The following is a 15713-nucleotide window of genomic DNA, read 5'->3' as shown; positions in this document are numbered from 1 at the left end:
TTATGGATCCTACTTATCTAATACTAACAATAAAAGTGCATTCCAGGTTGTTTTTTTTATCGAACGTAAAAAAATATATATATATATAGGCCTAAGTAATAATAGTAGTAGAAAAAAGATAAATAAATAAAATAAATACCACTGTAAATAATTAACCCTAGTTTTCATAAGCTTGCAAATTATGTTTTTCTTTTTAAGTAGTAAAATATGCATGCAAAATAATTAATAATAGTAGTAAAAAACAAAGATAGTTAAATAAAATAATTACTAATGTAAATAATAACCCTGGGTGTCATAAGCTTATAATTATGTTTTTCTTTAAGTAAAATATGCAAATTATAAATAAAAAAAAGTAAGAATGCATTATATAAATACCAATAACTTTGTTAACATTTCAGTTTATTTTAGCAATCAACCTTTGCATTGAAGTTTAAAGTAATAAATAACTTATTATAGGAGTGATAAACTTGTAAATTATAATTTCTTTAATAAGTAACTTAAATATGCAAATTTAAAGAAGATAGAAAAAAAAATATAAATAATATTACTAGAGACTAGGGTAATATTAATACGATTAGTTTAGATAGGCTCACTCATTATTTAAGAAGTTGTTCCAGATCTTCCATTGTTCTCAGGAGGGTCGGTCGGCTTCCAGGTTCGGAGTTCCTCTTCCTCGCGAACACCTTGCAGTCCCGTGACCATGCAGAGATTAGCTTCTTGTCGCGGACGGCTTGTCGCGCCTTGCCGAGGATTGCTTTGTTGAACGCTGTTAGGTGGTCATTGATGAAAAAACTATAGGACGGCCACGAGTCGCTGAGGGCTGCTCCTGTCATCTTCTGTCGGTTAGCAAAGGCCGCATTCATCCACGCCGTCTTGCACTCCCTGGAGATGAATTTGACAATAATTGCTGGGTTGGGACGTTCAGTTGTCACTGGCAGACGATGTGCTATCGATATATCCCACGAGTTGTATTTGATCTGGATGACCGTTGCAATTTTTGCTATAATCGAATAAAGATTTTCTCCTTTTGTGTAAGGAATTCCCACTATTTCAATATTATCCCTCCGTGAATATTGTTCCATATTTTGCATGTTAGACTTGATATCACTAACCTCTTGCTTTAATTTAGCGTTTTCACTTTCTAAACTACATATATCATTCTTCCTGTCTTCATTTTCTTTAACTAAATTACCTAACGTTGCTTGCAATGAACAGATCGTGTCATTGACTGTTTTTAACTGACCTTTCACGCCATCAATGTTTGTGTTAACCTGTCCAATCTGGCCACTGAGGTTACTCTCCAAGTTGCGAATCAATGTAATCAGAGCCTCGTTATCTTGGGTTTGCTTACCGCCACTACGTTGAGAAGATTGTTTCACCTCACAGGTATCACACAACCACGCTAGCTTTTGTTGATTGTTAAGTAGTTTATAGTTTTCATCAGATACAACACGTGAACACGCCGGGTGGAACACTTTCTTACACTTTGCACACACGAGAGGAGTATCTTTTTTATCGACAAACACGGATGAACACTTGCCACAGGTGGACATTTTAAGCAATAAAATATAATTACAAAAAATATAAAATAGTCCGTATTAAACCATGCACATGCACGTAAAAACTGGATGGGGAGACACGGCAGAGGTAGCCTAGATAGTGGAGGTCAGAGTGCAGACGACCTCCCTCGGCGGCATCCAGATAAGAACTGAGAAATTAAAAATTACTCCGGCGTCAATTGGTAAAATATTTTTTTGAAACAATACTACTTTTAGAATTTTTTTTTTTCAATTTAAATTTAGGCACTACAGTCACCATTCTCTGAGTACAATTTGTGTTCCATAATTTTATTTTTCAGTTCAACTTAAGATGTGTTTATGACAATTTCAATGACCTTATGAGATTGCTATAATGTTTATACTAGATGAAACTGATCATCTAATAATGGGTGATGGATTATATATCCTATTTGGTCTTTGTATCAAACACGGATGCAAAAGTTACATACTATGTAAAATTAAATTATAATATCCTACTAATTCCTACTAATATTATAAATGAGAAAGTTTGGATGTATGGATGTATGGATGTATGTTTGTGACAAGTGAACGCGAAAAATACTGGTCGGATTGGGCTGAAATTTGGCATGATGATAGCTCACATTCCCGATTAACATATGGGCATATTCTTATTTCAAAAATCCTTTCGGGCTCCGCCCCAGTGGCTCTGGAGTTCCCCATGTTAACCTTATGAGAAATGGAATTATTGAATCTTAACAGCTGTTTCAATTAAACAAGTTGGTTCTGTTCTATGATGTTCAATAGCATTAAAGTTACAAGGATTACCAACAGGATGCAACACTATTATTTCTTTTACATTTATGACAACCGCTAATTTGCAACCAAAAGGTGAGTGAGCGTAGCGAACGAACTACAACCTGGAGGCGAGTTAGCGTAGCGAACGAGCTAACCTGAAGGCAAGTGAGCGCAGCGAACAAGCTCCAACCTAAAGGTGAGTGAGCGTAGCGAACGAGCTCCAACCTAAAGGTGAGTGAGCGTAGCGAACAAACTTCAACCAGGACGTGATTGAGCCATGCGAACGAGATAATCTTGAAAATATATTTTCATTTTTATATAATGATGCTTTCTTCAATATTAAGTTCATTTCAGCTAATGTACAAAGAAATCTATAAAAGGGAATTACATTATTTTTTATATCATGATGATGAGTTTTGAACCTCATCATAATGTGCCATTTGCGACCCCTTGTTACTTTCATTATTACTGTATGAGCTGTTTTGCTGTTTTCTCACTAACCTTATTGTCAGTGTGAGCTTTCCGATGTGTTTTAAGTTGTGCAAAACTACTGAAGGTCTCGGGACAGAATTGGCAAGTATACGAGTTGTTTACAACAACCACTTCTTCGCCAGCCTTAAACAAACAAGGAAAATTACAATAAAAGCAAAAGTACCTAATTAAAATACTTATTTATTAGGGATGGATGGCTCCCCACAATTTGGGAATATTAGATAAAGATTACAATTTTAATTTTGGAATTTTCTCAAAACAGAATTTGTTTCGTCAACAACGATTCTGCCACTATAGTAAGTGGCAATGATGATGTCTTCGTAATGTCAAAGTTAATCACAAGTTTGCCACGATTGCAGGAGATATTCACAATTTTGCCGCTCTTTTGATAATAATGTGTCTGCCATCGAGGGAAATGAAAACGATAGTGGCCCAATCACAGATTTTAGACATAATGACAACACAATGCAATAAAGCCTGACAATTGATTTTCTTTGAAATAATTGCCATCTACCGAAAGTTCAACTAACGATTTTAAAAACCAATCAAAGTTTCCCTTGCTGTACAGGAAGAAAATGTCCCGTGGCCAGTTCCCTTCCTAATAAGGAAGGAAATAAAAATCTTGTCCCAAACTAAAAGCAATTAACAGTACAATCCCATCCATCCATAATGTTTATATGAAAAACGTTAGGATAGAAATAAATTTGTGTTTCTCTAAAATCTTAATAGTATTTATTATACTGCATACCTACCATAACCACTTAATTTTCCCATTACTCCTAAAACTAGACAAGAGTCTATCCATTAATTAAATAATTAGGCAAAGAGATTGTTCCCAAATCTTGTCTAAATGACATTTTCGCCAACTCCTTAGATTGTTGCCCATGATTAATAAACAAGTTTAAATTTGTTAACTTACCGGTTCAGTTATCTTCTCTAATGGCTTCTCTGGCAGACTTCTCATTTTTTGCGGCCACACCTGTTAAATAATATAAGCTGAGTAATTTTGTAGCATTCACTTAGGTACACATGTTGAATTGTATTATTTTAAATAACCCAAACCTGAAATAACGATGAAAAAAAAGGTTATTAGGAATGTCTAAAGGCAATTTAACCTGATGAAAATATAAGTCTAGAAAAGTTTTCTAAGATTTTATTTGACTAAAACAAGTCAACCATGTTAAAATATGTAGAATATAAGAACATAAACATATTCTACAATAACAATTTACCTTATGTGTTCGCATGTGTTTCTTGACGTTTGACTTCTGCGTGAAGGACCGACCGCAGACGACGCACTGGAAAGGTCGTTCACCCGTGTGAGAGCGTAAATGCTGCTGAAGGTCAAAGCTCTTAGTAAACTCCTTGTTGCAATAGAGGCATGTCAGTTGCTGCAACAGTATTGGTAGGATGAGTTATAAATTACAGCCAGTTTTTGATTGTGGTAGTGTACTTTACATTGGTTTATAAAGTTGCATTGGACTCGGTTAAAAGTTACCTATAGTAGAGCAGCCTCTGGTTCAAACATCAAGCGAAATAAAGTCTCTTCCCAAACTAAAAGTCTGAAACGTCTTAAACTAATAGAAAAGTAAACAGTTTCATTTCAAAAGCACAGACTACGGAAAATAGAACTAACAACAAATGACTATTGGTCAGACCAAAGTAATCTGAATGAGAAAAAAATTTACTTCATCTCTATTTAACTAATAACTATGTGCATCCTTAGTTCATGGAACAGTTGACGGTACAAAACTAATTCAGTTGTGTGAAACATTTTCACTAAAAATTTAAATTTTAAAGTTTAATTTCAGAAAAATAAAAATAGTTCAGTTTGCTACAACTGAAAATATTATTCAGTATTTGATTATTCAATTTTACAAAAAACATTTTTTGAAAAAGGAACGACCACATTGCACCATTCTAATGAATTCCATACGTGATTTGTTAGTACAAAAACTTCTTGGATACAAGCAACTGTTACATTCACCAAAAATTTAAAAACGATTAAAATTTAAATTTATATAAAAAGTTATTAGTTGTAATCTAAATAGAAAAAGGCTTTTATCAACTGAAGTAAAGTATCACTGTATCAACTAAATATTAAAACCAGTAAAAACGTGGTATCACAGTATAAGCACAGAAAACCTACTACTATAACCCAGAATGTCAACCGCATGGTAAAAAGCGTTAAGTACTCGGAGAGAGCTTTGCCTAGGAATTGACAGACAAAGCTCTTTCCGAGTACTTAACGCTTTTTACCATGTGGTTGGCATTCTGGGTTATAGTAGTAGGTTTTCTGTGGTATAAGATGGTGATAAAAACATCGTAGAAGGAAATGCTCACAGTGAAGAACTGTTGGTTTAATCAAGTTTTATCATTTTAAAATGGAGAACTGAGCCTATAACAGTCTGGTACATGTGCATCCTTTGAAGGGATAAAACATCCACAGTAAAAAACTGGCATGGTACTAATTGTATCCAACTTAACTATAACTAAAGCTGCAATTGGCCATTTAAAACACTAAGTTGGTATCCGAACTAGACCTTTGTCATCCATTCTTAACTGTATTATGTACACCGTCTCCAAAACGCAGTTGACAATTTTTATCAAGAATAAATTAATAGAATCTTCTTTTAAATTCTTATTGACTAAACATACCTTGCTTTTCACTCCTTGTTCTTTTCCACCATCTACAAACTCTGGTGTCACCGATTCGTCCTCTGGGCACTGTTCCTAGAAAACGTTCATAATACCAAATTATTATCAAATAATCGGTTAGAACCTTGCACATCTTATAAAGATATGATATATAACCTACATGTTTAAAAGCATTATATATTGTTCATCAACAATTTTCAAAAATTTGAACAAAAGCTTCTACAGTCATCTTTAGAGCATTAATGGAGCAATACTACTGAAGTAGGATGCATAAGAGGAAATAGTAATTCATTACTGAAGACGAAATTGTTACCTACATTTAAGACTAAAATTTAACCCCACCATGTTAATGATGTGATAACGTGGTTGTACCTCAAAGCCCACAAAATTGGATTAACTATCCTTAAAACTATAAATGTATTGTAAACATTTAATTAAAGGAATTTAAGGATACCAATAGTCTAAAGGAGCTCAAATAAACCTTATTCGCTACCATTCATCATGTGCCAGTCATGTGTCGCTAAATATGATTTTGATGAACATTAACAAAACAATGCTCGCAATATTTGTTGTTTCATACAATGTGTTCAATTGTTTGCCATGTAACTTAGTAAACTGATTAAAACAATCAAAAAAGATTTTCAGCAAATTATAAATGCTAACACTAAAGAAATTTGTTACTTCTATAGAGACATAGAACTGACAACAATTCCATGATAAGCCAAGAAGAAATACTTGAGAACAAATTGTTTGGTCATGTTGTGCAATTCAATGTAACAGGGAGAAACGAAATTCCTTTCAATTTCTTTCATCCAATAATGTTGCAACAACACTAGCGTCAATACATACCAACATCGCAGTGTCCTCGAGTGTAAGGATGTGATTGTCCAAACTGTACGACTCTGACTCATGTCCAGTAAGGTTCGGCAGAATCATTTGTATCGGCTGATCTTTGCTTATCTGGTAAACACCAATATCATCAGGAAACACAAGATTGTGAATAATGGCCTGTTAATTGTAGATTAAACATTGTTTTTATTTTTTATTAATCAGCCACTAGTTTATTTACTATTCTACAACTGCAGAGTAGTCCTAAATCCTAATCCTACCGCAATGAAACTGAAATGTAGCTTTTCAATAGGCGAAAAAGAACACACAATTAAGGAAAAAGAAAATATTATCGAAATAAAAACTTGATTGTCAATAATGATTTCAAACATTAATTTCATTTTTAAAACGTTTTTATTAGCTCGCTTTCTTGTCCGGTACAAATTTCGAAATCAATTTTACACTAACTTCCTGATGAGCTAGAGACTTGAAACTTGAAACATAGCTCACAAATGGAAGACAATGCAATATTATATCATTTAATTTTCATATTTCCCTTGGACTACGCCCCATGGACTTGTTTCTATTAGCTCGCTTTCCTAAAAATTTTGATATCAATTTTAAACGAAGTTCCCGATGAGCTAGAGACTTGAAACTTGAAACATAGCTCACAAATGGATGACAATGCAATATTAAATCATTTAATTTTCATATTTCCCTTGGGCTACGCCCTTTTGGCTTCCAAATTTTCCATGTTTACATTTAAAAGAATATAAACATATAAATTAATTTAAGTCAGCTGTAAACACTTAAATTTGACAGTTAGAAGAGCAGAGGTTAAGAGGTACAGGTTCTGCTCCCGAGATATTCTAAAAATATAGGTATTTACTCAGGGGAGGTATAGAAGAGGCTACGATGACAGCTGAGGGCTTCTTATTAGCTGAGGGAACGCCATTACCGTAACAAAACTTTCGATTGCCATCGGGCCTCGGTAGTCTAATGGTTAGCGTGCCGGGCTGATATACTGTAGGTCCCGGGTTCGAATCCCGCTAGTAGCATTAACTTTTTGTCCAAGATTTTTTTTATTATCAGCAAGTTTGGTTGGATTGGTTTGGTTATTACAGTTTAATTTTATAATTAAGTCACTATAAAATTTTAATTGAGCAATTTATAGTTTTATTTAATAAACAGAATTATTTTTCCGACTACTAAACTCTTGTTATATTATTTCTTTATCAGCAAGTTTGGTTAGTTCGGTTAGGTTATGATAGTTTAATATTATAATTTAAAAATAGTAAAATTGAATTTGAGGCATTTATAATTTTATTTTATAAGCAGAACTATTTTTGCGATTAGTAAATCTTCATTGCCAAAGTGCTCTCTACTACAGCGCTGTTCACGGAGGAATTTTGAACTAAATGCCTCATTTGTACCTCCCCTAAGTCAGACCCAAAAATATAAAACAATCATTTCAAAGTAAAGATAAAACATCTGATTACAGATAATAAGGTTTTGGGTTTTGGTTATGTATTAAGAGGCTATATAAAATAGATTTAACATATTTATTATTTACACATTAAAGACTAAATACTCCCGCCGCAGCAAACCTGCAGACTAAGCGAATTTCCATTTGACTGATTGGATTTACACTGAAATGTCTACTTAAAAATATAACATTTATTCCCGATTTAAATAGAATTAGTTTAACAAGTACTTAAGTTTGCTGCATCAGGGAGGGTAAAACTGTTTTTTTTTTGTAAAATGTTAATAGTTAGTAAGAAATAAAAACATTTTCCAAATTTGATCAAAATATGTCCATAAACAAGCAAACTACAACAGTTTACAATATTCTCCATAAGAATAACATGGGAATTTTAAATTTACAATTTTTTTAATTTTCTCCGTTACTATTAACCGAACAAAAATACTTTTATATACTAAATTAATTGTTTTTTTAAGCTCTTTAAAAAGGTCTAAAGAGAAATTGGGAAATTTTGTGTTTTGAGGGTCAAAAGTGAGAAAAACCAATTTTTACCCCATAAAACCCCCCGTAAAGCCCCGTTCCCATGGTCCGATCAAGCTGATTCGCAAACTCATTCAAGTTTATCCCGCTTTACACCTTTAAACCAAATTTCATCAAAATCGGACAAAAATTACTCAAGTTATCGCGTTCACGGACGTATATATATATATATATATATAATACACGGCCGCGCCCGGGAAGCCAGTCACATGAAATATACACTGGAAGTCAGTCAGTTGCACCCCCCAATATATTTCAAGACTATGATATATATATAATATATATTGGTAAATATCTTAAGCCTAGACATATCTGAACGTATATATCTCTTTTTTTCTTAAAAATACTAAAATATAATTACGTAAAAATTGCTATGCTAATGCAGTCACCACCGCATTTGCATGGGAAAGCCAGTCACGTAAAATTTGTGCTGCTAAGCCAGTCACTATATATTTTACCACATACCACACCACTGGAATCCAGTCACTGAAAATCCACCGGGTGTCCCGTCACTTCAGTCAATTTCACCCCTGCCCTTCTACTTTGTACTATTTATTTCTTCTACAAGCTTGAAAATACACACCTCAAACAAACGGATTATGCTTCATAATACCGGATTATGCATTGAGCACTCTCATAACCAATCTTTCGCACTTCATTTTAATTAGTTGTCTTCCAGATTACTTAACAAAGAATTACTATTCTACAGATTAAATACCTAAATGCCAATGTAATCTTTGGTCGTCTTATAATGGTCGTCCTGCCAACTGTGGATACAAATATGTAACGAGCTAATTCGCAAGCGCAAGGTGGGAAGTTATTGCTTTATAGTAGCACAAGTAGGCCTATTGTTGAGTCCTTGGAGGCAAGCGGCCATCTTGGATAATTTCAAATAGCTGCAAAATTATCTTCCAAAAATATTTTTTCAAACACCAAAGTGATGATTATAATTTAATAGCTAGTATACTGTGGGATTAGAAATGTTCTTAGTAGTTTTGAGTTATTCTCTAAGGGAGTCCATAAAAGCTAATGGTCACGGTCATCTTGGACAAAGGCCAACTAATACGAAAACAATATCCTTTTTGTGCGGGCCGTAGCACATAGATAGTTTTCCCGCCTCAAACAATCGAAGGCGCGTGGAACAAGGCAAAATTCTTGTCTCTCTTGTGACGAGAGGTAGGGGCGAGCCTAACGGGTTCCATTGATGTGCTACCCGGCTACCGACCGACCTGGGGTAGCGACTAGCGAGCCACTGGATGTTTGAAGGTTCGGCTGGTTATTTCCAACTTGCTGGTTCTCGAGCTTACTGAGCTCGTTGTACAGTGAAATCTTACTTCCCTATTTTATATAGCCACAATCAAATCGATATTTACAAGAAAGAATGAAGATATAGACTCAGTGATGTGTGGTTACTTAATCAAATTATGTTCCTTGATTGTTTATCCTTTTATAAGAGACAATAATCAATCAACTTATATTTTCTTTATTTTTCGATTTATTATCTATATAAATTCAAGAGGTAGCCCTGTACCTGGTTAACACATATATCGATTACTTTTAACGTGTTTTCTTTGAGTTACGCCCTATGGGATTCCAAAGTTTCACAATGTTTACATTTTTGAAGAATGTAGATAACAGAATGTTAAATGAATTTAGCTGTAAATGCAGTGCTTTGATTTTACGGTCCAAAAGGTAGAAACAATTCGAATTGTGAAACTTTTAATTTTTGCTACGAGCCTGTTAATTGGAGATTGTGACTTTCTTAATTTAAGGAAGTAAACGTATTAACATGACGTGTTTGGAGTGGGATTTGAAATATGTGACGTGTATCAAACTTTTTCTCTTCAAAATCCTATCCGATGTAAAACACGGGTGCGGCAGCTAGGTTTATTAGAATTCAAAATTTTTTATGATTAAAATTGTGCTCCAATGTTTTGAAGTTATTTTCCGAACAAGTTGTTTAATAAATAAATAACTGTTTTGCCAAATTATGTTTTGAAACCAGGAACTAAAAGTAGATCAGGAAATAGATATTTTAGTTCAGAAAACAAAGCCAATCAAATAGGCCTACGTACTTTTTAAATAAAAACACTGGTCGGGTGGTTTGTAGCTTTGTTGTTTATTTACTTCAATAAATTTCTAATGAAAATCACCACAGGTACTAATCTATATAAATAAAATTAGAGTTTTGTCTGTACATTGCTCAGAATCATCAATTTTTAGGTTATTTTTACCTTTTATACATTCAAGAATCCAAAACAAGTCTCATCTCAATTATTCCGTTATTATCTCAATTATCAATTATTATCTCAATTCCGTTGTTGTCTGTCTTCCGACTGTCACGGCCCAAAAGCCATTTTACGCGGCCTTCTCCTGAAAAACGAGAGTAAAGATCCGAATCGTTTTAATGTATTCACTGGATTGGCGAAAGTGTCTTAAGCTATTAAAATATGGCCTCACTACTTTTTAAAAAAACTTACGGACGTTTAAAAACCCAATTTTGTGCGATTTTTGTCAAGTTTTCTCACAATGTTTATCACATAATCATCTATGAAATAGCGAACGGCTGCTCGGATCAAGATTATTTTTCTCTAGCTGTCACTGATATGTTTACATTGAATGTTGTTTACAAATACTGCAATCATTTCCGATCACGTTTTAAAAGCAAATAAAAAACCAAGTTGGTTTAAAACAGTTTTTCCTTACATAACGGATTTAATTAAACGCAAGTGCAATAATGTGTAGGGTAACCGTAAATAAAAACAGAGCTATTTTGTGTATAACATTTTTATTTAGTTTTAATAACCGGGGAAAAGACCTTGAATCAGTGTTCTATGGCTGGGAAACTTAAATTTTTTACATAAGCGTTACCAATAGCTTACATAAAAGGTTTCAACTCACTGACGGCACTTCAATGGTGGTTGTGTAAAGTGTAAAGTGACAACTGCAGTGGGTGATTGTAACAGAGGTTTACGGATTATGCTCAAATCGCTTTTCCAATGTGTCTTCTCAACGCTATGTGTTGCTCGCTGGACCATAGAGCCAATATACCAATTGCCCATCTCTTGGGTTCGTAGGCCTAAACAATTATTTATAAGTTGGTAGCGCATATTACTCAGTGTTCCGTACAGACAGGAAAAGAGCACCTTTGATAGTGACATTTCTAACCTGAATGTTTAATGGCGAGGTTGAGATATAGTATTTTGACTTTATGTCGTTTGGTTAGTTAGGTAAGGTTAACCTAACCTAACTAACCAAACGATATATCGAATTAAACAGTCGAATAATCATTTAGTTGTTTGTGCCATCAGATATAAAAGTGTACCCCACATAGATCTATTACGCATTTTTTTTACTTGAAACTGTCAGATACTGTATTTGTTTCTATATAATAGTTTGGCCAGTATATCTGAAAATATGCAAACCATCAGCTGTTCTTTATATAGGAAGGTTTCAACTGACCACTATAAGATCCCCGTGCGTAGAACGGGCACACAGCTAGTAATCAATATTTAATTAATACATCTTATCTTACTAATCTTACTAATATTATAAAAGTGAAAGTTTGTGTGCTTGTTTGTTTGAAGTTTAATTACGCATTAATTCGATATGAAGATAGCTCACATTCCAGATTATCTCAAAGGTCCTTTCGGGCTCAGATCCTTTCGGGCTCCACCCAAGTGGCCCTGGGAATTCCCATGTTAACCTTATCAGTATTCATATTTGAAATCAATTAAAGAATTTTACCTGCTGTTTCAATTACACAAGTTGGTTCTATGATATTCAACAGCATTAAGGATTTATAGGGTTTACCAATAGAGTGCAGCACTATTATATTTTTTTCATTAACGACAACAGCTAATTTGAACCAAGCCGCAACAAAAACCTTTGATACACAATTGGAAGTGACAAAATAGGATTGTTTACAGTTATGCTTATGTTTTTTATTTATAAATAATTTGTCGTATTGTGCGAATCTTTGGTGATTTACTTTTTTCTGCTGTTTAGATGCAGCGGTAGAACATTATTATGGATATGGTAGATGTTTATACTATAGCATACTGTAATCTAGTTTTCTCGGAGTAGGCAGTGTAAATTTACATTTTGTCGGTACATACAGAATGACAGAAAGACAGACAGACAGAAATTGAGATGATACTAGTTTCGGCTTTCTTAGGCTATGAAACGTAAAAATAACCAAACAAACTGCATGATTCTACGCAATGGACAGCTTTTAATGTGCCGTTATAGCCTTACTTGGAAGAGGGGGATTTTTGGACCACGAATGAGTTCGTATTTGTTTAGTTTTAAATAAATTCGACCTGAATATAAAATAGCAAATGCAAGTCCGCAGTTTGCGTTTTTAATCAGTAACGTCATTAAAATTTACCAAAATAAAGTAAAGTGTCTAAATCTAGTGCATCAAACCTAAATTATTGACTACTGGTTTTGATTAACGTAAATTAGTAATACTTAACGTTATTTAAGGCTATTCTATGTTTGATAACTGACCTCCTGAATTTTATTTAAGTTCCTAAGTACAATATCATTGTCAAACAATGCAATAATGTTATTTCATAAAATATTTACCTGAGAAATTTAAAAATGGAAAATGCATTTCTCGTGTAAGACAATCTTAAAATGATACGATTCGTAATGATACGATCTTAAAACGAGCCATTCAGTGTTCGTATTCAAAACACCAAACACCTGCCACTGGATCAAAATATGTCCGCTACAAAGCATTAAAACAGCATAGTACAGTGTATGAAAGAGGTGTGATTTATTTCTTGGTACTAAATTAAGTCATTCTTCAAGTATAAGTAAAACTTCAGCATGGGCATACTCTCTAACGTACTATCATATGGTGGATTAGCTGAAGGCAGATAAGTCCGATTCAAGCTTATATTGCTTACTATAGGCTAAAGATTGTTGTAATACAATTATATTTAACTAGTGGTCGTCCAGTGGTCGAAAACTCGACCAAAAATATGTTATGTACAGGTTTCAAATGATTTAGGCCCAAAAATCTTTAGCTATGTGAGTAACTACGGACTTCTGGAAAATTTAAATATGATATTTAGATATGTGCTTACTCAGGAACAATGCCGTTCCGGGACACTCTGTAAAAATGGACGTTAACGTGATTATAAATTTGCATTTTACATAGTCAAAATACAATAGGTATTGCGCAACCATGATATGTTATGTCATTAACCTTGGTTCAGTAATAAAAACTACACCGTGTGTTTACTCAAACAAAACAAAACTTGCTTACTGTACAGCAATAAACACGTAAAGAACAAAACAAAAGGAAATCTAGACTAGTAGACTACTGATACCGTAGTCATCATAGGCTACTACTACATGATGTTTCAGAACAGAAGTATGGTGATTAAAATATTAAATACCGTAACTCATAAAACACTATAAAATCATAGTACTGTACTTAAGTCTTTCTGGTAATAACAACAGTGATAAAAATAAGATAAAGATAACAATGATGTAAAACCCCTCTTATTATTTCTCTTTGTTCTATTCTTTCTTTGGTTTCTCTCCATCCACAAGTGGTCATGGTTACTAATTACCCAACGACCCAACCACAAAATGTTGTAGTGTTGTGACAGCAGACAGGAGCAGACGATTGTCAGTATGTCAGTGTCAGTGCAAGATTGTCAGTCTGTAGATGCGAGCGTATAGCTTGACCTTGAAGCTACTGATCGATATTTCTCCGTTTTGCTTCCATCTTATTTTTGTCAAATGAACTGTAATGTTTCAATAATGGGGAACCTACTGCAGATAAAAATTGCCGTAAATAGATATATAGTTCATATCGAAATATTAGACTGAAAAACACAATTCATAAAACATTTTCTTGGGATTTCTGAGGTAATATAATATATAGGCATCATGTTGATCCGATCCCAGTTGAGCGAGGTTCTAATGTATTTGCAAGTTTAAGCCACAACTCCATCACATTATGGTTGGTATTCAATGACCGATGTATTATCAAAAATTAATTCTTAACTTATTTTGATATTAAACAGAAGCATTCATTACAGCTTGCAGCACTTATTGGTATATATAAATATCCAAGTTACTATTACTAAAAAAAATAAAACACGAAATTGTGAGGCCGTTCAATTTTTATAAACACAGTGTTAAACATTTTACTCTGCAGAATACCGGATGGTAAAGAGTGTTTGGTTTCAAGAAAACAAAATAAAAACATTGTTTAGCGAGCTTTACTTTTTATTAAAAAAAAAAAAAAAAACAATAGAAAGGAAACCATAAGGATAGGTATAGGATTGAACTGAAATAATTGCAGGGAAACTTAAATAGTAAAGTCCACAAACTGTACATCGTTAGAGATAGAGAGGGGGGGAGTGAGAGAGAGGGAGGGAGAGAAAGAGAGAGAGAGATTTGATAAGGAATCTGAAAAGTAAACAAATAATCGTTTCTGGCGTTTGTCATGGTGTACCCCCCCCCCCCCCCCCCGTATTTGCACTCGTGACCACTTTTTGTTGCTTCCTTATCTTTCATCCGTCCCAAAATAGAATTCCTGTAATGGTTTGTTTGTAAAATTGAAATTATTATAAACATATTTTATCTATCGAGTGTAGTTTCGTGGTTATTCTTATCAGATCGAATAATATCGTTGCCACATGTAATAGTTCCTCCTTCGCGTTGCGCAATAGCGTAAAAAAACAGTTTCCGTATCTCGGAGAAGATTCACGTATGTTTCCCGAGATAAAGAAAATCCGTATAATTCCCGATCTTCCCGGTCCGTGGACACACTGATTGTACGTCAATAAAGGAGATATTGACTAAAATTTCTACTGAAGGTGAAAAAAAAAACTTAAAATATGGGATGATGACCGGGTAGGTTTTTAAGATTCAACCATTTATAATTAATTAATATTCGTAGTTCCTTATTAGAGGTGCATCATCTTTATTTGGAATATGAAAATGTTTAAACATTAACACGTAGTTAATCACTATCCCAACATCAATAGTAACAAGGAGTAAACGAAGGTTACCGACCGCTGGGTGTTACCATTACAAAGTAGGCGAGGAGGGTGCCGTACTGGCTACACTACTCCACGATAGAACACACGATGAGACAGTCTCCCTCCGCATTGGTATTGCAGTTACGCTTACCGACACAGGCAGCAGCACCGGTTAAGCTGTTTTCAAACGTATAAAGTGCACGGGAAGCCATACCTGACTGGCTTTTGGGAGAGCTGACTGGCTTTCGGGCGGGTGACTGCCACACCGAGTAAATTACCAGCGCGGTGACTGCCAAACCGGGTGGGCACAAAAGTATATATATATATAAGTCTATATATATATACATATATAAAAATTTTAACGAATGGTGTTTTTGGCCTCTGGGG

The 15713-nt window shown here is 34.1% G+C and overlaps 1 protein-coding gene across 2 annotated transcripts in view; it reads right to left on the bottom strand.

The window, feature by feature from the left end:
* Positions 1–15713, bottom strand: part of LOC129001508 (zinc finger protein 341-like) — a 34241-nt gene that overhangs the window by 10908 nt on the left and 7620 nt on the right. For both annotated transcript variants that reach the window (XM_054428826.1, XM_054428827.1), the window contains exons 6-10: positions 6315–6425; positions 5466–5540; positions 4040–4198; positions 3727–3786; positions 2817–2930 (exon numbers count right to left, since the gene is read on the bottom strand). In XM_054428826.1, the coding sequence (XP_054284801.1) occupies positions 2817–2930; positions 3727–3786; positions 4040–4198; positions 5466–5540; positions 6315–6425 (519 nt within the window). The remainder of the gene's footprint in view (positions 1–2816; positions 2931–3726; positions 3787–4039; positions 4199–5465; positions 5541–6314; positions 6426–15713) is intronic.

Source organism: Macrosteles quadrilineatus, unplaced genomic scaffold (genome assembly GCF_028750875.1).
Source record: "Macrosteles quadrilineatus isolate MER2022 unplaced genomic scaffold, UCM_ALF_1.0 Scaffold_8__2_contigs__length_117827958, whole genome shotgun sequence".
NCBI classification, from domain to species: Eukaryota; Metazoa; Arthropoda; class Insecta; order Hemiptera; family Cicadellidae; genus Macrosteles; species Macrosteles quadrilineatus.
This window is presented reverse-complemented; position numbering and strand designations above follow the sequence as displayed.